The sequence below is a fragment of the Scomber scombrus genome, chromosome 20 (genome assembly GCF_963691925.1).
Source record: "Scomber scombrus chromosome 20, fScoSco1.1, whole genome shotgun sequence".
Taxonomy (NCBI): domain Eukaryota; kingdom Metazoa; phylum Chordata; class Actinopteri; order Scombriformes; family Scombridae; genus Scomber; species Scomber scombrus.
In genome coordinates, this window is record NC_084989.1 from 17,202,045 (window position 1) to 17,225,203 (window position 23,159).

Consider the following 23,159-nt stretch of genomic DNA (forward strand, 5'->3'; position numbering starts at 1 on the left):
GTACACTATTCACGCCTAAATTAATCACTTTGGTGCAGGAAATCTCCCCGTAACATTCATATTCTGTTATTCCATTTTTGAAAGCGGTCTTGTTGAGATAAATATGCGAAGTCAGTCAGCAGGTTTCAAAAACCCCTTTGAAGGATGTGTGTGTCTCCTGACCATGAGTTTATATAATGAGACTTGAGCTCATCTGCTGCAGAACCGCCTGACGCATCAAGTCCTGTTGGAACCGCATTGTCTCTCATGTGATTGTCAAGGGCCTCGCTTCATTTGTTCGCATAGCAAGACTAATCAAGGACATTAGCCCCGGTGTCATGTAATTCGTCATTGATTGTCTTGTTGGCCCTCACTGCAGCATTGGCTACACCATTACTCCTCTTGTACAACAGCCCTACCTTGTGTTACTCAAGGATCGAAAACACCTCCACGCAACGTGTCAGGATTCATTTCCATGTTTTATTTAAGGCCTCCTCAAGTATCCGGAGCACTTTGAGCAGGATTGAACTTTTTGTTTCTGGTGCAGAGCTTTTCCTGGCTGACGGAATCTGCAGCTCCAACAGTGTCGGAGAGGTGAGAGACATGGCTGTGTTCAGTAAGACAGCTCAGAGCTCATTAAAGAGAACGGAGTCCAATATTTGGTCTGTGTGTGTGTGTGCTGTCTGTAGCCGATCCACTGGTGGCTCAGCTGATTCACATTTCATTATTTGATGGCCCATGTTTTGACAGTCTCCTGCCTGTATCTGTCAAGGCAGAATTAAATGTTAACCAACGCCCAGACTGGGAGAAACATGAGTGCAAACAAATCGAGCTGAGAGCAGCCAGGTAGAGGAGAGGAGTCGGCAGTGCAAAGTTTCTCAGGCCCTCAGGCTCCATGCGCCACGCACCGTTAGGTCTAAGGCAACATCAAATATACATGGAAACGGCTTAACCATTTATCATTCATCCTTGCAGATAGTACTGTCTCTGTTTAAAGTCTCCAATCTCTCTCTAAGACTCAACCTCCTCCCTTACCCATTTTTTTCAGCTTCCTCGCAGCTGCTTGTTTCTTGAACAATGCAATATCTGTTGAATAAGAAGAGAAGGAGCTTCGATGTGGCTAGTAGCTGGAAGGGGACTACATTCTTCCCTCAGCTTTCTCTAAACCCCTTAATCTCTGGATAAAAGCATTGGATGGATAGAGGCAAAGTAAAGTACAGTATGCAGGATCTCTATTCACTGGCTTTAGTCTTTTGTTTGCCCTTTGGCATGGCAGGGAAATCCCTTCATCAGCACCGCTATACAGCCACGCTACTGGCTTGTTGACTGATGTGGTGTGCGTGAGCTGTAGGTGATAGACTCAGCCGGCGCAGTCTATTGTGGAGTCGTCTCACAGCGCAGGCTTAAGCTGAATAGTGAATGCCTGAGTGAAAGGACACTGTATGTTCTCATGCCCTTAAAAGGGGAGCTGATCCCTCATCGCCGATTTCCACCTCCAGCTGCTGTGTGAGCTTGCATTTCTGCACCGCTGTCAGTGGGCACAACAGGCTGCGTTTTTGCCGAGGCCCAGACTCGCTGAGATAAGTGCGTTAACGCCTTTAACAAAGGTAATCAGTATGCAGAGTGTGCCGTTTCTCAAAGGTACTTTTCTCCAGATTGTTGGACGGCTGAGAATTCTCAATGTGTCTTCCCGATGCCCAACACAGACTGAAATGAAAAGCCTTGTGTATTCTTGAGCATCCCTATTCTTTAACGTTTGCTCTCGCGCCACATGTTAAACAGTGTAAATGGCCAAAGCTTTTTTTTTTTTTTTTTTTGTCTCCTCTTGAGTGGTTTATTCTCAAGTCATCTCCCAGGGAAAAATGCTGGTGATTTCCATATTTTAACTGCAATATGTAGTTTTCTCTCCAAGGCTCAACAAGTGTTGCTTATTCACCGAAAGCATATTGAAATAGATTGTGTGTTTCTGCGCGTGGCCGTGCATGTGTGTGTATCTCAAATTTCCCTGAGAATGATTTCTCAGTGTATTCTTTCTTCGGGATTTTTTTTTTTTTTGATCCGTCTTCTTTTTAATAGGATATTGCTGTTATCTTGCACTTTTCCTCTCTGTTGCCATAATGAAGAATTAGAGGGTTGCAAGAGGAGGAATACATCATGCTCTTCTATTCACAATTCAAACACATATGTGAATTGCAGTTTTTGACAGTGTTTCATTTACTATAGGAGGCTTCTGAATTTGATTACAGGAACTAGTTGGTTGCAGGGAACAAGTACTACACAGCTTTAAGACATTCATGGCCATTTTCTTCTGGCAGTTGAAGTATGTGTCGTACTTAGGCCCAGACTGAGGATAATTACTGTTATGTTCAGAAAATGGCTGCAAATAGGGAAAATGATCTATTACAGCTTCCTAGAGCTCAAGGTGATGTCTTTACATCACATTTTGTCTGACCAAGAATCTAAAACCAAACAATATTCAATTAAAGACAAAAAAACCCAATACCATTCATCTCAGCACTACATTTAAAATGGAAAACAAATAAAATGATTTTACTAGACATTATGATGCATCCTTAAAAACTGCAGAAGTGATGTATTTTCAAACTACTGAGTGCTTATCAGTTCCATTGAGGGGGTTAAACGCAAAACAGATGGATAATGTGTCGCTCCAACATTTTTACTTGTGCTCCCACGGTGAGTTTCTCCGACCATGGATATGGGTCTGCAGCAGTGGGACAGCAGCCATTTCCGGAAAACACACCAGATAGTTGAGTAGTTGGCTCAAACCCTAAGGCGCCATATTATCAGCTGTGAGTCCACTGTCTGGACAATGGCAATAATTAAATTTGTCCATTTATCAGAGATAATATACTCTATCTGCCCATGATACAGCGCAGGCCATACGAGTTTAGACAGTGACACATATTCTGTTGTTTTGGCTTGTGTACTCCAGCACTTTGGATTTGAAATGAAATAAAGTGTGAAGTTAAAGGGGTGACTCAGCTTTTAGGGTGTGTGAGGGTGTTTACATCCATTCTGGCCAAACGGTGTAGGCGTTACAACTGTTTATACACAATCCCTCTGAGTTTAGTTTAGAATAAAGGCTAATGTCTTTGGGTCATAGACTTAAACTAGGATTTACCACCACATATTAAATATGATTACTTTATGAGTTTATTTTAATTCATCCAATATATTTTGGTTCTTTAAATCCATTGACTGTCAAAAAGACGCTACAAGTCTTTGTCAAGTCCTTATCAGTTAAAGTTGAAATTCTGAATTTTTACCTCAAAGGTAGAGTCAAAAGTACTGAGCCAAAATATATTAATGTGTCAGTGTCCACGTACAATCTTCACTGTAACTGAAAGGCTAGAATAAGAAATATTAGAAAATATAACATTTTATTCAGGTACATATAATTGTAGGTCACCTCCATTTTCTCTCACAGGCTGGCTGAAAAACCTCTGTGGGAAAAGGTACTGAAAGACTGACTCTAATTTGTTTAGGTGTGCACGGTCATGGTCAGCAACCAGAAAAACCGCACAGGCAAATTTATGTCAGTGATTCTCAGTGGTGAACCTTGTTCCTGGACCGTGGGTCTTCAATAGTACCACATGTAGCAATAAAAAACCAAACATAGCAATAAAAATAATAACCAGAGCCCTGTCTAGGCATGTCAGTTTTGATTAATTTTCCTTTTGATAGACTGACTGCCGTTAACCAGTAACTAACCATTTAATTAAAAGTTATGCTGTAGCTGTCCAGTAGGTGTTCATAGCTAGCTTGTGTGCTCTGGTTAGTTTGACTTTCAGCTCGTCCTTATTCACGTCTAAATGCTCCAATGCATCCAATACTAATCGAATGTTTTTATATTTGTTTGAGCTTAGACATACTTGAAGGCACCAGTGCCATACAAGTTGCATGTAGATATCAGATGTGTCATACTGACCAGCCAACATTGCTTTAACTAAGCAATTTATTACCATTTCATGTTCATGGCAATAAAACTAGAGACGCAAATTGCAGGTTTATAACGGTCATAGAAAAATCATATCATTCACATCATATCTAAAGAAAATGATGAAACAAATTTGTTTGTTTTTCACTGAAATGTGTCTTGATTGCAGACTAGTTATATTTAAATGAATGACAAATTTATCCATTTCATATTGACTTCTCTGCCTGAACACTGCAATACCCAACATAAATTCAAACACAGCAAAAATTGAAGTCGAGACCATTTAAGATCACATCCCCAGTCATACTGTGCAGCTATTTAACAATGTATTTAAACAAAATGTCTTTGTATTCTTTCATCAAAATCCAATCAAGTTTTCTTTCTGTAAAACAAAATATGATGATACATATAGGCTTGAACCAGCCGGTTTCAACTCAAAATAAGACCACCCATCAATCAATTTTCAGCTTCTAGTGGCACAGACCTAAGATTCATTATGACACGCCCAGTTTTCAACGTCCTTCAAACATTATCTATCCTGTCTATCCTGTTTCACTCAGAAACATGATATTGAAGTTATATACTTTCAAACAGCTGGACTTTAAGACACTAAATTGAACAAAAGTCAACCTAAAATCAAAGTTACAGTTTTATACAAATAAAGGCCCACAGATTGACAACAGTCACAATGAGACCAGTTAACAACCAGTAATCAACAACTTCCTGCTTCCTTATGGCAAGTGAAGCAATCATGGAAAGTTTGGAGTCAGCATATATTTTCAGAAACATCTTCTACCAAAATATATTGTCCCACCCAGAACTCAACAAAGTAACTCAACAATGCTACATTCATGTTTTGTGTTTTTGTAAAAGCCAAGTAGTAGCATATGTCAGCTGTTAAGGAGGTCTGGCAATCATCAATTTTTATCTTTTTTTGTGTGTAGAATAATGACTTTAAAACATTATCTGTTCCTAAACTTTAGTAAAGTCAAGTCAACGTCTTTTGTTATTTTGTCTACTGCATGTGCGGAAGCATCCTATCAGTTTGTATCTGTTTTTTGTTTTATTTTCTCTACTGTCACATTACACCATCTTATTACAGATCTCATTCAGAAATGTTCACTTGTAATTATGTTATCAGATCTCATAGTCATTGTGCTGAAACCAAACAAGGCCTGTCTAATTTCTTATTACTTCATTTCATTATTAATGAAATAACAACATGAGGGGCAATTTAATCGCAATACTGCCGGCAACATTTTTGCTCATTTGACCAAAGTGACAGCATGACACTTGCTTTGAAAACAATAGTCGATGCAATTTGAGCCCTAAATTGCTGTCCTCGCCGAGTTGGAAACTGACCTTGTCTCTTCACACTTCTGCCTCTGTGTGTCTCTCTCTTTATCTGTTCTCCTTGGTCGACTTCTCTCTGTTTCCTGATCTGCCTCTCCCTGTACCAGATAACTTCCCACAGATGGCTCATCAGAAGCGCTTCATCGAGCGGAAATACAGACAGGAGCTGAAGGAGATGAGACGAGAGCGGGAGCGGCAGGAGAAGGAGACCGACGAGGCGGAGGAATGCAGGAAGTGACAGCACCTTTTTGGTGGCCAATCAGGGCCCACATCCACATTAAGGAGCCTTGTCTGAAAATGTGGCTGCTGTCCAGGCAAGATCTGGTAAAGCAGAGGTGCCACTAGTTGATCATAGAGCCATGATAGTTTAGAACAGATTATTAACTGTTCTATAAGTCATATGAAGCTCAATGGGATGAAGGTGAGGACTAGTTGGGTTGGGTTGTTAGAACTCTTAAACTACCCAGATTTAGGGTTAAATTGTTTTTTTGTCCACATTTTTTCACGTTAAAATTGGGACAGAAGCTAAACAGACTTGAAATGAAGCATGTTGCTGTCATGTTTTATGCTGTTTGGTACTGTAGCACTGTCAAAGGTGGCCTTATGTTGCCTTTTTATGTTTATGTTTATGTTTATGTGGCCTAATCGTTGAATATTGAGTTGATGACTGACTTTTAAATCCAAATCCGCTGCAGGAGCTCACAATGTTACTCTGGCATACGCTAAAAAGAGAAAAACAAGTTTTTAAATGGAGTGTGAAATGTTAAATAAACCATCAAAGTTAATACTGTAAATAAAGTTTATCTGAGATTGTTCTCTGCTAAGTCAATAATCTTATTTATTGTGTTTATTGTAATGCTCTGTGTTTTGCTAAGAGGCCTAAACCAGGAAAAAAGGTTGAGTCAATTATATTCAATCACTACAATGTCACCATCTGTCTCACATCTGCCACTCATCCTCTAATAATCAAAATGTGGATTTTTTTCCCCTCTTTTTTTCCCAAATCCGATTGGCTGCCTTACTGATCTTAATTATAGATTGTCTAATTAACAATTTCCTCAGCTCAGTAGCCTCTGGATCCAGCTATTTAACAACTGCCGTAATATAAATTGCTATCTGACATGAAGAGTCGAGTCTTTTATACTAAAATGTATTGTAGATAATGCATACATACCTGTGAGGATGGTACTTTTCTAGCTGCCTGTGGGTGGTATCAAATTTCAGATAAAAGGTAAATTTTCCTTCCTAAGCAGAGGAAGAAATAATTCCACTAGAGTTACAAGACAGGTACATAAACCTGTCAAAATTATTAACCAGAACATCTCAAAAAGAAAGTAGAGGCTGATTTTAAAGATATTTAATCGTGTCATATAAATATTCAGTACAAAATATCACGTTTTACAAAGCAGATTGATGAATGGCCAATGATGTAGGGCCCCTTACACTATCACAACCTCTCAAATTGTTTCTACATTGACAAAACTCGACTGCTCAATCACATTGTCACCAACATAATATACCGTAGTAGAGGTGAGCCACGAGGCCGACCGTGTCTACACATCAACAACCACAGATCTATTGTACCTGGAGAAAAAGGACATCAGCGTCACCATCTAGTTGCCTCAACGTACGAAAACCCAGAAACTTGGCGGTGCTTTACGTTATATGATGTGCAACATTTTCTGTTATCTTTGCCGAGCATGGCGCCAATGCTTGGAGGCAATTATACCCTCCATAGGAAAACATAAGCACGTCTTCGTAATGGCAATATGCTGACACTCTGTATGAAGACAGAAAATAGTGAAGACTGAAGGAGAAAAAAAATGCTTTTGGTGAGTGCTGCTGTCATGTTGATTTCCATTTGAGACCTCACATTGTACCTCGAGGCAGAAAAGCAGTTTTCTTAGAGTGAAGGGTTTCTAAACCCATTAAATGCTTATCATAGCAATATTTGTTGCAGCCTGAAATGACCACTTACACAATGGGAGTGCCAACAACAAGCTAATAAACAAAACAAGGGGGCAAAAAAAAGCATACATATGTATACAATAGCTGAGCATAAAGAATTTTTCAACCACTGTGTTATCAATTGAATTGTTTAATGTGTTGTTGATGCCTGATTCAGAGTACAGAGAGAGCAAAAAAGTAGCACTCTGGCAATTACGCCTTTGTGTTTTGTTATTATTTTTTCAAATGTCTGATAAATGTCAGCCTCCTCGTAGGTTGGCCTTTCGCTAAAGTGAGGGCAGAGCTTGTTTTAGCTGGCCTGTTTTTTCTTGTTGATATAATTCTGCCTTCCCAGTTCAACCAGCCCTGTTTATTTCAAAGCTTTCTATCCATAGTTAGAAGGCTGTAAAATAATTTGACAATATTGCTGTTTAAGGGTGATCATGTTCACGTCTTCCGTCTTTGTTTTCTAAATCACATTTAAGCAGTAAACCCTTCTGTGTTCTTGCTGCAGGATAATGTTTTGACCTCCTCTCCCAGCCGAGGACACACCTCAAGGTTTTAAAACCTTATTCCACACAACTCAAAGGTCAGGAATCCCTCGATAAGCATCTTTATGGAAAAGGCTGTTCGTCCCACAGGAAATCAGGGTGAAGCCTGAACACTTGGACTGGATTGATGTTAAAACACTACGTACAGTACATGTAAAGAAGGGCAGGGAGCGGGTTACAATAAAAGGAGGATTTAAAGGAAAATACTGGTGTTCTTTGCTTTTTGGCACATTTCCATTAATGAACTGCTATGTTACATTAATATACATTCGTCAGAGCCCTTCTCAGGACACACAATCTCTCAAAGAAATTCTTGGTTAAGTAGATTTTAGGGTAAAAAATAAGAGACTACATTTAGATGGTCATTTAGGCTATTTTTTTCCCCCTTGAAAGATGAAGGACCCCAAAACCAAAAGTCTAGGCCTTTTTCTACTGCGTATATTTCTTTTTATAATTGAAGGCAACTCTTTTTATACATAAATGGATTTGACGCTTTGTCACATGAATGTTAGGCAGAATCAGTCTCAGGTTGCAGCATGAGTCATTTTTCTAGAAAATCTAATCGAAATATCATTATTCCCTCTTGGTACATCAACTTAAATGCTGTTGATTGAGGGAATTCACTCCTGTTTTTCTTCATTACCTGATCTGATTAAATGAGCCATTTAGAAGAGGAAAATAAAATTGCACAATGAATTTTAATGGTAACTCTCCACTCAATGTGTCATCTAATCTAATTTGATGCCATAGTTTCAAGCTCAGCCTCATCCTCTCAGCACCATGAGTTAATGTGACTTTGACTTACTGATCTTCCAGGATGCTGTACAGTGTGAAACGTTTTCACGTCTCTGAAGTGATGGAGAGAAATTGAGATGAGCAAAAAAGTCCAACAAGACCAGTATTTTCCTCTAACTGAGCCTGGTGCACATTAGATTTGTGTTTTTTTTGTTTTGTTTTTTAATCAACGTCACATAGAAAATAACACCATCCCGTGTACTTCATTTTCAGCCACAGAGAAAAAGGTTCTGATGACATTCAGCTCAATAAGGAAATATTTGGTATGTCGGCTCACCTCACAGTGAATGCTCAAAGCTGTGTAGAGATGAAAATCAAATACTGCAAAAATGACAGGATGGTGTGTTTGCAGGTGTTTGTTGTGGCCATAAATCCCACAGTCCGTCACCACAAACTTTTATGAATATTAGCCACTTGTGGACAGCAACGTGCTACAACTGACATAAAAGTTTTATGTCGTATTCCTCTCACATCCAATCTGTTAAGAGATTTCTCATTAGGAATGACAATGCCAAAATCTCTTGGCACTAACATCTTAAGCATAACTGTGGATAAGTGGTTAATGTGAGGCAGCCATCGCTGACACGGGGGATCATTTGGATGATAGAAATCCCTAGAAAAACAAAACAACTGTACAGCGTATTGTATCATATAACCGTACGTACACAAGCTAAGATAGAACTCACAATATGCAGCATGTTTTTGTCCCAGAAACACTGAAAAATACATAGGCATATCTGTTGGTTTACAAAACTGCTTGTTGAACGTGTCCATCACAGGCAGCTTTGGAAAAACAAAACAAAAAATATCAGTATAGATATATTTGGGCCTCATGTACACCCCATACACACACACACACAAAAAAAAAAGTCTTGACACAAAGTTTCTTTTCACTGTGCCCCTCGCGAAAACGCAACTAACACTGACTGGACACACAAAGCCTACGTCTGGTCACCGGAGGGACAACTGAATGGTGATCGATGGCGGTGAAAGAGCACTCGGACAAACAGTGCCCGTTTCTCTGTCCTTTCGCCATTTTTCTTCGCCATACATGCACCAGAACTGCCAAAAAGTTTTTCAAAGTGTGTTTCGAACTCTATCCTCGTCTGTGTTTCAGGCTCTCGTTAGGAATCCCTGTCGCTGTCGTCGCCCCCGTACATGTCCGCCAGTTTCTTAAACCTGGGTCCCCACTCGCTCAGGTAGTTGTAGTCCTGGTCGCCCTCGGTGGTCACCGACTCGAGTGAGCTGAGGGACTCCGCTACCGAGCCGTTGCCCTCGTAGGCGTAGGTGGCCAGGGAGTCATAAGGCGGCGCTGTGGGGTCGCTGTCGTTGTCCTGGAGCCTCTGGTTGATGAAGTCCCTCACGTCCCCGTTATTGTCCCGGGTAGGGGGAAGCACTGGCCGTCGCACCGGAGGGTAGAAGGTTTCGGGGACAATGTCCCTTCTTTGCTTGCTCTCCTCAATGGCCTCTGGGTTGCGCAGTGTACCGATATCAAAAGCCTGAGTGTCCTCCTCTCCACCCCCTTCATCGTTGTAGCTGACAACGTTGTCTCTGACATCCTCTTTGGAGATGATCAGAGGCTCCTTCTTCCTCTGCCTCCTCAGGGCAGCAAACAGTACCACGATCACTGCAGGGAGAACACAGACAAAGAGAACAAATAACAGAGTTTGGTGACTTTTGCTGTTGTTTCTATGCTCTCTCTCTCCTTGTTCTGTAGGCCAGTGACTGTCTTTTGGGAATTGCTGATGTTGCATGAGTGTTCACTGATGTTCTGGGACTTTGTCTGACTTTGTAGAAAAGACTCAGCAACCACAAGGATGCAATATGTATTTCTCCTTCCTCAGGGCCACTGCTGTTTAAGATCACAAAGGGATGCAGTTTAAGAACACAGCAAAGTACACTGTGTACTAGAAACACAACTAGCATTTGATGGATGGATTTGAAGCTGACCGGGTCTATTTGGGTTAAGTCAGACATCAGTATCTGTCATTGGCAGATCATTGACTATATGGTTATTGCAAAAAAAATAACAGGTGCTTCAAGTCAGTGCTGTTGTATTTTTTTTAAACCTGAGCCCTGGTGATTTTATTTTTTTTTGTCAGTCTGCAGTAATTAACATTAACTTTCACATGGGATAAATTCCCCTGAACTATTTCTGTTTTATACTGAAGATGGTTGATTCTTTTTATGACTGAGGTCAAAAAGTTTGTAATATCTGCAGGAACCCAACCATATGTGAGGCAAGAATACAACCACTGAAACATCTGCACTGTGTTAAGACTCAAAGGACAGGTAGTAATAGTGTTCGCAAAGCTAAAACAGCTGCAACACCAACAGCTAAATCACTGCTCAAAGCTGCACCGAGCAGCAGTTTTACATTAAAATGCACCTGTCTTGCCTTTTCTAAAGCACAGTGTTCTGTTCCCTGAGCTGAGATGCTGTAGGTGTTTGCTGCTTTGCTGTTCAAATCAAATTAACACATCAGCTGTGGTCACCGGCAGAATCATCCACCCACAGGAAGTGATGAATCAAATTAAGGAGTGAAATACAAAATTGCCTCTTTAACACCTGCAAGTGGCAATCTGCCATAGTAGGACAATGTTTAGAGCAGCCTTAAAAGATTAACAGTAAGGGTCAAAAAATACATAAAATCTTTTTTTTAAATTGCATTTCTTTTTGCGGCCAGTACTCACTGAGAAGAATGATGACACAAAGCAAGATGGCCACTAAGGCTCCCGTGCTGAGTCCCGCCCTCGCAGTCAGAGCCTCTGCGTTGCACAGCTTCATGTTGCCCTCACGGTCGCAGGTGCAGACTCTGATGGTCAGTGTGCTGGTGCTGCTTTGCATTGGGAACTCTCCATCAGAAATGACCACAGGCACGTGGTAGATGCTCTTCTGTAGGCTGTTGTAGCTGTTCCTCCGTGTCAGGATCCAGGCTGTATTGTCTGAACACAACAGAATATCCAGTTACTACTGGATGCAGCAGTCGATAAACTTGAATGAATCGCTCAATAAACTTTTTCCAAAATTTGATTTGGTCTTTGAATGTGCTTTAAGTGCTGTGAAATGAAAAATTGCAGAGTATCAATAGATCACAACACGGGCAGTACATCACTGGATGTGTTGGAAGCTCAACAACAGAATGTTGTGCCTCATGGGAATGAAGATTTAAGTGAATGTGATCACAACAAACACTAGCTTTATTACCTTTGTTATCACGAACAGAGAAGTTAGCCTTCCCAGCAGCCTCCTGTGCAAGACTGAAGAAGAACCGATGTCCTCCGAGTGGCTCGTCAGGATCTGTGGCGCTAACGGTTTGTATCCTCTGAAAAAAGGAAAAGAGAAGTGACGTAGCATGCAAAGTGAAGATGCACAACTAAACAACTGCTATAAGCTGATTCTAATTATGTAAATTGGAGTTAAAAAGACATGCTGATGTTTTGCAGTGAGTTATATTTAAATTCCTTAGTGACAATCCACAATAGTGTTTATTATTACTCTTTGTGTGATCAGCTAAGTATTGTAGATTTTTAAACTTAAAATAGTGAGCAATATGGATAAAATATTCTATTGTTGTATGTACAATCTATCTATCATTATAACTAATTAGATTTTCTATAAAAATCAATTTAGGAACAGTTAAAAGATTAAACGTGTAAGCAGATTAGACTTTCTTTTTATATACTGTATATATATATATATATATATATATATATATATATATATATATATATATATATAATAGATATAAACAATCCAGCAAATGTCTATTCTTGGGTATATATTTTCGTATAGCCCGACCCTTGCTGTAAAACATTTAATTAACAAAGATATCAACAGTGCAATCTGGTTGTACATGTTAATATTAACATGAGCTGCTTTGCTAAATTACCCAGCACTACACAGTATTGAGGTTAAATGGATAGTTTGCTCTCCGGGGAATTCATAAAGACAAATAGTTAATGATGAGCTACAAAGTAATAACCCGACTGTAAACATTTAAGATGCATGCAAGTACACAAAAAGGCATCCAGCACTAAACAGATGTACGCAGAAGAATTGTGCAGTAATTTAATATGATATTTGAAAATAGGTTTTAATTAGTGTATAATCACTTGGAAAAAAAGAACTGTGTTTTTGTTATCTACATTGGGTCCTCTTCCAAGAAGCATGGCGTGTTTCTATGGTAGCCCAGGAAGCACAAACCAAACATTCTTGAGGTGGCCTTTTCACGTTTTTAGTGAGTTTGGTGGCGAGCGTAGGCTCCTCTACATGCTCGGAAGTGGAGGGGTAGGGGTAATCTGCAACCTCAACACTAGATGCCACTAAGTCCTGCACACTGCACCTTTAAGGTTTATTTTGGGGATAAAATTGCTCTGAAAATGTATTCATCAACCTAAGATGTGAAGAAGCTAAATGCAAAATAAAATATTCCCTAGATGTGTTTAATAAGTAAGTAATACCACATCCATCTAGCACTCGTACTAGCTCAAAGCACAGATTTACAAACTCCCTCTGTGGTCTGCTAATTACATGCTTTACTGGACGCTTATACATAATACTAATAGGGAGTCAAGATGAAACCATGACTACAGCTTTGTGTTTGGTCATACCAACCTGATTAGCCTTTGCGTTCTCACACACGAACGTCTCGTAATTGGTAGCAAATGTCGGAGCGTTGTCGTTGACGTCCAGGACTCGGATGTAAACCGGCACACGGCTGGTATGTCGTGGGTTGTCTAGGAAACACAGAGGTAGACACAGTAAATTTACACTAATCATTTTTTTTTAAGCCTGTGCATATCAAACATAGTACATGTGCAGTGTGTGTGAGAGTAGATGTTGCCTGTTGCAATGCAAGAATTGTTACACAGTAGTGTGATCAAGATATTGACATGATTCTGAACAATTAATGTAATAAAATTGCTTAATGTCTACAAAGCATGATTATATACAGAACTATAATAAAAGTGTATATATTTCCTGATTAGTCACTACTACTATAATTGTACATAGTTTATCTGCTAGTATGAACACCCAAATGTATTTTGGGGAATCGAAGCAAATCAGGATTAAATTGTCAAGTAAAAGTTGCTATTCAAACAATGGTCAGGTAAAACAAAAAAACATGTGCGAGGTGCTAGGAATTACATTATAAATGTTTCATATTCATGGCGCAATACATTTTAAACCTTCACCCCTAACAAGAAAAAAACAAAACAGAAAAGTAGAAGCAAGTGAAATTAATGTAACACTTTCTGTTAAAAACAGACACTCAGACCGACAGAGTGGTGAGTATGGCATGGCTGTTTGTTGTTGTATTGATGAAATTAGTGCAGTGAAAGAGTATATTATTGTGAATTTACAAAGAATGCAATAACAGCAAACACCATTAACAGCAAATTAAAACAGGTGTAGATCAGCAAACACCAGCTAGCAGCCAACGCTGGGTGAACTGGCTGCAGCTGCCTCTAGTACTCTTCAAAACCTTCTTTTTTCACTTCAGCAAACAACATTTAGAGGTTAGTATCAATCCCAAAAATCCAATTTGGCTGGCAGAAGAGGAGGAACAGAAATGTCTGCTTCTCATCCTGCTGCTGCTGCACTTACTGAACTCAGAGGCGATGACGGAGATGTTGTGCCAGGCGTTCTCTTCTCTGTCCAGCTCCCTGAGGATGAACACTGACCCGTTGCCGGCATGGATGTTGAACACTCTGTCCATGTCTGTGCGCCGATCAATAGAGTACCTGCAAAAACCACACACAGGAAACAGCTTCTAAAAGTGTACACTCCACAGGCTGTGTGGTGGTGGTGTGTTTTGTTTCCTGGGTGAAGTAAACAGGGTACAGTCACATTTACAGAGCTTCTCAGGTGTGAACCAAAGCGAAAGTGTTCACATTTGCAGGTGAGTTTTGGTTAAATTGTTATTCTGGATGATTAGCAGGGTTTCAGCGGGTGGGAGGTATTCAAAACATGTCTAATTTCAGTTGCTGCAACTTTGTCAAAACATGATAGACTTGTCTGTGCTCTGTGACATAATTTCCTTTCTTTGTTATTCACACCACACAAAGAATACATTAAGAAAAAGATGACTTTTTTTCATTAATCCAGGCAGCAGTTTGCCAGCGTTGTTGAAGAGTATTTTTTTTTATCAGCCTGAATGAAACAAAGTAAAGGACTCAACTCAACAGCTTTAAAGGGTCGATTTACACAAATAAAATAATAAAATAAAAAAGTTTTTTCTCAATTACCCTTTTTGTTATCTAACCGAGCAGATTGCTTCATGGTTACGTGCCCACACAATGAGGGTGAACAGAATTATATGTGTGCTGCTGAAAATATGTAAAACAAACTTTTTGAAAACTCAACTACACAAAACAACTTCTTGGTAATTCTGGGTAATCCACAAGACCCACATGTCAACAGGTTTTACAAAGACTATTTATTTTGTATAAAGTACTTTGTGTGAAAACTGTTGACAGTGAGGTCTGCAGGTTATCCAGACTTACCAGGAAATTGTTTCTAGAAGGACAAGTTGCTTTTGAGTTTTTTAAGTGTCACCTCTGTGAAAACTCCATTGGACTGGCAGCAGAAGTCTAAAAGACAGATATCTTTCAGAAAGAAAAACACACACCATGTATGGTTAGCCACAACCGGAGATAATTGTAAAACTATGATTTTCTATTGTGTGATTTTTTGAGAGTTGAACCCTTTAACAGTTGTGTGTTACAGTCTTCTTTGAAACTAAGAATTGATGGATTTAAGTGTCTGCAGTCCCACTCAAACACACACAGACTTACACAAGCCAACAGGTTATCCAGTCGTGTTGTTTTTCTCTGCTTCCCAGACTACTGTGATACATCAGTGTGATTAATGGAGTAGCAGGCATCAGGAGGGCTAGCGTAAGAGAAAGGAGACCCCCGAGGGGAGACCATGAACCGGGGCTCTCAATGCACCACTGCACTACTCTCCTCTCTCTCTCTACACAGATCCTCCCTCCCCGGCTCCACCCATCCACCCACCCCTCCTTCTCCACCCCCTTGCTGCTGCTTCGCCTGCATCAACCATTTTAGTGTCTTTATCTAAACACTCCCTCCTAATCTCCGCCTGCTTCTCCACCACCTCACCGGTCAGACAGTAACTCTAACCTCGTTAAATCTGCGTCGGCCGTGGGCTTTACTAATTGCTTTTCTAATATTTCCAATAATTCAGCTGGCTGGGCCTAACCCTTCCCCTGATTAATGACAGAGAGATAACTGCTCCTCGTCCTGACCGAGCATCCAAAGTGCTGCTCTCAGCAGGCAGGCAGCTGGCTGGATGGGAGGCCAGGCAGAAGGACATGGAGGGTTACAGAAATGTTAGTGATCAGCGGGTTGGGACATATTTCCTCTCTCCCCTCTACAGAGACGACATGACCGGCCAGCCTGCCACAGCATTTTCTAAAGACATTCTTCAAGAACAAGAGTCTGTGTAAGTATTGATTTGGGATTTGCAGGTCAAAAGACATCTAGTTTGACGTGATTTAATTTTAGATAAAAGTTTTCTAAGACGTGTAGGTTACATACAAGTGTTGTTTTAAGAGAATGTAATTATATGGTCATTAAAACGCTGTTGAAAGCAGTTTTATGAGGGCTAATAAAACTAATTTAGCCAAATTGACAAAACAATCTCACTTCCAAACCAAGTTTAATTTGGCAGCTAGTATGGAGCTTTTGATCATAATACATGGTCATCATCACTTTGCCATTGTTCATGGAACACAGATGTTCAAATATTCAATTTTTCTGAGCATGTTACAGATTTTACACCTGCTCTAACTTTTTTGGCCAATTGGAGGCAGCAGAAACAAGTTTTGAACACAACTGACATATTGTTACTTTTCAAGTTAAATGTTGATCTTGTTGGCAAACAGTTGCTGATTGTTTACACATCCAGCTGTTATGGAGCAACATTATCATTCATTTGGAGTCTTTTTTCTGTCCACCTGGTGAATGTACGTCTTTTTATTCAGCTCTGTTTTTTGGTTTCTACCAACTCCTGAGGGAAATATCTGTCTCTTTAGTGGCTAAATGCTCCACTATGTTCACCAGCTAGTCTACAGCTGACTGTGTCTGTTGTTTGGTGCTAAGCAGGAAGTGTACAGTAAGTTTTCCGTTGAAAACAACACTTAATAGCACTGAGGGTGAACAAAAACAATAAAGTTGCAGTTGGACAGCTAAACAATGAGCCAAAACTTACTTTAAAGCTCCATAAAGTTGAGGGGAGCTGCAGAGTGTGTGATAATCTCTGTAGGTTCATCACTTCAAACCACATCTCATACATTACATACTGTCTTTTGATACTTCAAAAAAAATATTGATTATAGCTGCTTTATGGATGTCTAAACATGAGGATAAATTACATTTTGAACGCAATTAAATCTTTAGAAAGTTTAATTTTTCACACCAAAATATAAAAGTGTTTTTCCCCAAAGTGCCCTTGGCAAGCTGAAGATCGAAAGCATCATTTAGACGACTGCAGCAGTAAAACGCTTAATTGAAACTGGGATTAATAAAATTCTCTAAGAGTTAACAGCTTAAGATATGCTGGCCCATCACGCCAGCAGCAGGGCAACTTTAGGATTGACTTGTGACTGCAAAAGATGAATAAATATACAAAAAAACATATTTGAAAACGTGAATAGAGAAACGTTTTCAGACTAGTGGCTTGAATATTATCTTGTTTTCAGGTTCGACTGACTCGGATATCAGGTGAACTTTCATCTTGACACTGAGTGATCAGCTAACATCTGATGTGAAATAGGTCGTTATGGTCCTGTTAAATCAGCTAAATCCTTGTCATGCTCAACTTTGCTTACTGACTTCTATGTGTGCATGTTTTCATGTTTAAATGTGCACGTGTCTGCGTGTGTCGTGGCGAGCAGTACAAGCTAATAAAGATAACCATCTCAGAGTCTTCCTCATGCCAGGCAGCCCCCGGGCTTCCCGGGCCCTCCTCTTCCACTGTGCGGCTTTAAATGCCACGGGGTGGCTACCTCATTGATGATGGGTGATAAAAGAGAATGATATCATATTTGACACCTGCAATAAAGTGGTGGAACTTCAACCTTGAGAGCCAACTCCCTTAGTGCACCATAAAAATGAAAAGTCTTTCAGACTGAGGCGAGGTGCAGCCTCACACCTCAGTGCCATTACTCCCATTTAATAAAACACTTGCATAATTTTGTATCTCTAAGAACTAAGTTGTGTAAGTGAACTTTTGTCATGTTTTTCAGTGTTTGGCAGAATTTGTTATTTCTAACAGAACAATGCCAAGGTCACATAATGCATTTCAAAGCTGTGTTTATGTCATATTTCCAATAAAATGTAAAGACAAAGCTCCACTTACGACTTCCAGAGCCTTCATATGAAAGTTAATATTTAAATAGTTCAGCTCCTATATTACTTGAGTAATAAAAGTAATAAGTTGTACAAATGTACAAATGCATAAAGAGCTCTGCTATTAAGGACACCACTGGTCAAACGATAAATTAATAAACAGGTACATTTTTCTGTAATTTTACTAACAAAGGTAAGTGATTAAGAAGCATGACCACTCTTTCAACATCTGTGATTAAATAATCTAAAAACATGGTTGCAAACATTTTCTTTCTGGAACTGTCAGCCATATTCCACAGCCTTTTTCATTACTATTAGATATAGCTGAATGTTCCAGAGAAAGCAAGTCAGTGAACCTTAAGAACATTTTATCACAGAACCTTCACTCTAAAATTTTATAATGTAGTTTTATTATAACCACATTTCATACTGTGCGTACAATGCACAGTATGAAGGGTAGAAGATCTTTTAAAATGGGGGTCTATGAATTTATACAGTTGTGGTTTAAGACATGAAAAAGTGTAAAATCTCTGAACATCAAATCAAAGTTAAATTATGTTTATATTTATATAGGTGTGATTTAACCATTTTATCAAATTAATAGTTTATTGATTCTGTCATCACACCCTCTAAAATCAAAGATTATTTGTGTTTAAATTACTTCCAAAGATCACAATGTTTGGTCTTTATCTGTCTTGGCTGTTGCATGTGGCTCTCTGATGTCTAAGGCAGGTATTCTTATAAATAAATTGTAAAAAAGACTGTACGTGATAGAGGCACTGTAATTAAACTCCAAAATTAGGGTAACTTAAATGTGTGCTGTTAACTATATGTGATATTTAGCAACCGGGCTGTTGAGATGTATTGGGGCTCAGTACCTGACAGGACTGCGTTTGATGTCGGGATCAGACGCACTGACGGAGCCAATGATAGTGTTCCTGGCTGCATCTTCTTTGACCTCCATGACGTAGCTGCCACGCTCGAACACCGGCGGCTCGTCCACGTCCTCCACGGTGATCTTGATGACGGCCTCATCCCTGAAGGGGCCCATGGAGAAGAAGCGTGGGTTGATGTGGACATTTTCCACCTGAACCCGCAGAGTGTACTGCTGCTTCCGCTCATAGTCCAGAGGCTGGAAGACAGAGAGGGAACATGCATGAAGAAGCTGTGCTGTAACTTCACGTTTGTCTGTTTTCTTAAATGTGACTTTTACTCTGACTTTCTGTTTGGCTCTGTTCGTAATAGTAGCAATATTTAGTTTTAAACATTCATTTGTATGCAGCAACATGTTCAGCTGTTGACTCTGGGAAAACTAATCTCCATTCAGAGCATCCTGCCACATTTAATTTCAGGTCAGATTGGGATTTTATTCATTAAACTGACAATCTTTTTCCAGAGCGTCTTCTAATGAGCATGTTCAAGGACACTAACAAGACTGTTGATGGACAAACACGGGCTGCAGCACAGATCAGACCTGCATTCTTCTGGACATGCAAAGGCCTTTCTCTAACTGCTGCCACACATTGAATAATGTGACTGATTTGGCATTTTTGCTGGAAAACATGTCGTGACAACAAGAAAAACACAACTCTTATCAGGATTTTCAGTCCAATGAGTGTTTATAGTTTGAAGTCTATAAATTTGGCAAATATTGCATGTTTCTAGAAACTGTTTTCCAGTTTCCATTCATTTCCTTTTAATACTGAGTGTTGAACTAATTGAGTATTAATGCTGAATAGTACACATACTATGCAACTGTTTTCCTGTGGTGGAAGAAGTTCTTAGATCTTTAAGTAAAAGTATCAATACCACAATGTTAAAATATGCCATTACAAGTAAAAGTCCTACATTTAAAATCCTATTTCAGTAAAAGTATATAAGTATTAGCGGCTAAATGTAAGTACTAAAGTAAAAAGTACTCATACATTCAGGCTGTGACTCATATTGAATAAATTTAAGTACATTATCAATACCGATGAGTCACTGCATAAGTGTGGAGCAAGCAGGAAAGGAAACAGTTCTGCCTGATGAATATTTCAGGACTTTCCTTTAATCATTGCATTTTGTTAAATAATGGAAGGTTTTACCTCTTTAGGCCTCAAACAGTTATTAAATGTCTCTTTAGTGTAACTGTTAACAACTCATATACATCTCAAACATGAGCAACAAATACACAGGTTTTTTGTAAGGGGCCAAAAGCCAAAAAGTATGGGAACCACTAGTTTCAAAAACAAAAACAAACTGATAAGTAACTTGTAACTAAGGCTGTGCCGTAGAATTGTACTTAAGTACAGTACTTGAGTAAATGTACTTTGTTACATTCCACCTCCGGTTTTTCTTCTCTTTCAATCCCCTTCTTAGATATATGTGTTTTACAACTTATTTTCCTGATGCCTGCCACGCTCTGCAGCTCAATGAGACAATCAATCAAAGCTGTCTGCGGGTGTTCGCTGGGTAACATCGGTTCATTTGGTTTGTTTGTTGTTTTTTAGGTTAAATGAGGAGATCAGTATATCAGATTAATGTCAAAGCAACAGAAAGAATTTGGAGTTTGGAGCCAAGGGTAAGACTTTGGTGTGATGTTTCATTTGGTTGAATGATGAAAAAAAAACATCAGCTTTTTGAAATTTAATCAAGGTTGTACACATTTCTAAAATTAAATCTTTTAATTAAAGGGAAGAAAAATATTCAAACTAAATACAACATACAGCCACTACTCCAAGGTTAATACTTTAGATATTTATTTCACATTGAATGGGTAACACTCATAAAGATTTAAGTGTATCTAGTTAAACTACAAGTGGGTAATGGACGTACATTTTCTGTGAGAAAAATGGAAATCATGACACCCCTAAAGATTTAACAAACAGTCTAAACCATTTTTTTTTTAATTCACAGTTGGTTTTGTTTCATGGTCCTTTCTTCACAGTAAATATTAATACAATACAATATAATAGTATAATACTATACTGTATTTATACTGGAGATTTTCTGTTGCTATACAGGTTTTCATTTTACCCAAGTTTTAGTTTAAATGGAGACAGCTATGTTATTTTTAATGTATGATTCCCTATAATCCTGCCTCTACTGTACACTGCTCTACCAACCTACAATTCATGGACAACCTAAATAAACTTGATTGCCTTCTCTCAAAGAGGGAATGCTTTGGACCTGTCATTTCAATGCGATATCATGAATTAACCAATTCACTTGAATTTTGACATGAACGAGAAGCGATTCACATGAACTTTCAAAACGTGTGTGTTCACTCAGACGTCAGGGATATGACATTATTAATGCTGAAGTTAAGTTTGGTTTGACTGTATTTGACTTTCTTATGCACTGATTATTTTGACACGTTTGCAGAAGCAGGCAGTCTGTTTGCAATAATGATAGCTGAGGTTAGTTAGCTAAGTTAACAGGTAAAGCAGACTTCATGTAACACAGCATTGAAACAAGTTTATTGGCTGCAATTTACAAGGTATGCATTTTAATTGTGTGACAATGTCCTCTTTGATTGGATTAAAATGTAAGTATTCTTCCTGTTTTACGTTTGCCTGCTTTATTTTACTTAATGCCTTAGAGTGGACAGGAATGATTGAAACATATTTTTACCGTAACTGTTGCAATATAGAGGCATTTGTGGGGATACAGTGATTTGCGACTTAAAAAGAATGTGGGAGGAGGGTATAGTGGGGTGGGGGGTGCAATGGCCCCTCGAACCCCCTACTTGCGGTGCCCTTGTTGGCAGCATGTTTCCTTTTTATGTTCTTTCTCTCAACTTTTTTTGAAGTTGTAGCCACTGAAGGTATCCCCGTTATTGATGGAAATAATTGGGCAGTGGTGTATTTTAATGAATGTGCACCCAGCACTGAGCAGGAGCAGCTGAATCATAGTGAGCTTTCTCGCAGGCTGCCTATTGTACATATGAAAGGATGCCGGGGTCCGTGATCGTTGGAAACAGCCAATGAAAGCTTGAAAAATCCAGATGGAACGCAGCGTTTTCTGAAGCCATGAATAATAACATAATATGAGTCATTGATTTTCGCCGTTTCGTGTTGAGGCAGGGGGGGACTGCACGTCAACGGGAGGAATATGTGGCTTTGAAGGACCGGTACAAGCAGAGATGGGACACACTCCCACTTGACAAGCCCATTTAATTAGTAGGTTCAGAATTAGGGCATGCTCACTCCCCGCACACACTCTGCCCGCACACCACATCCACTACAGCACTGCCGCAGCTACAAAAGGCAATTATGTCATCTTCCACTTAATGATGGCATGATGGAAGCGATCGATCGAAGGCTGCAGAGAGGGCGCTTGATAAGGCAACTGCCAGATTCTGTTGAATACATCAGAAACACACCACAGCACACTGCTGAAGGCTGCAATCCATACTGAGCATCCATGTTTCTGCTTTCTCTCAGCTGAGAGGAAGAATTAATCTGACTCAAAACACATGAACATGGAGTGTGGGCAAGTGTAAGTTGAGATCTAATAATTACTGTCCATCTTCTTGGTGTCAGAGTGTACGGAAATAACGTTCATTTCGCTTTTTTTCTTTACTGACTGCGGTTCATTGTGTTGTGTCTTCCTGCTTGGCAAAATAAAGAGTGATGCTTATACACAAGGGTGTAAGTCTGGAATCAAAAGTGGTGGAGACACTGAAGTCAAGGGTTATGCAATTTCCTGAATTTATTTATTCACAAGTGATGAATTCTTCACTCCCACAAAATGGAGTTGCACTGTACATTATTTATCCATAAAGCTCCGCTGCAAAGACTGCCTCGCTATCTCTGCTCTCATTGTGTTAGGTCAGAGGATATTTTAACTTGATCTTGCTGTGTGTTCACACACAACTTGAAAAAAACTGCTTTTAAATAATATGCTTCTCACAAATGGAATGACTTACAAAGAGCTTTGAAATTTAAATCTCTAATTAATTTTGAGGGTTTTACAAATATTATACTCACCCACTTTGAATGCTACTTGTAATTGTTTTTTTAATTTTTTATGTGTAACCACTATTCTGTATTTGTAAGTTGTATGTTTGTTGTGAATTTCTGGTTTTCTCCATGCTCATACAATTGATGGACACACACAGTATTTAGTCCTTAAATAAAGGATTAATTACATCAATACATTGACATCAATCTAACAAATTAACAATACATTCTGCTGCTTTAGTTAAATGAACTT

At 39.2% G+C, this 23,159-nt stretch overlaps 2 protein-coding genes across 2 annotated transcripts in view; one reads left to right on the top strand and one right to left on the bottom strand.

Moving 5' to 3' along the window:
* drosha (drosha ribonuclease III) overlaps positions 1-6,106 on the top strand; it is a 94,457-nt gene extending 88,351 nt beyond the window's left edge. The window contains exon 32 of the mRNA XM_062441527.1: positions 5,398-6,106. Within this exon, the coding sequence (XP_062297511.1) occupies positions 5,398-5,528 (131 nt within the window). The 3' untranslated portion in view covers positions 5,529-6,106. The remainder of the gene's footprint in view (positions 1-5,397) is intronic.
* A 3,589-nt stretch (positions 6,107-9,695) lies between these two features.
* LOC134002119 (cadherin-6-like) overlaps positions 9,696-23,159 on the bottom strand; it is a 34,946-nt gene continuing 21,482 nt past the window's right edge. Inside the window, exons 6-11 of the mRNA XM_062441400.1 lie at positions 18,839-19,092; positions 14,194-14,330; positions 13,201-13,322; positions 11,791-11,908; positions 11,277-11,528; positions 9,696-10,210 (exon numbers count right to left, since the gene is read on the bottom strand). Coding sequence (XP_062297384.1) covers positions 9,708-10,210; positions 11,277-11,528; positions 11,791-11,908; positions 13,201-13,322; positions 14,194-14,330; positions 18,839-19,092 — 1,386 coding nt within the window. The 3' untranslated portion in view covers positions 9,696-9,707. The remainder of the gene's footprint in view (positions 10,211-11,276; positions 11,529-11,790; positions 11,909-13,200; positions 13,323-14,193; positions 14,331-18,838; positions 19,093-23,159) is intronic.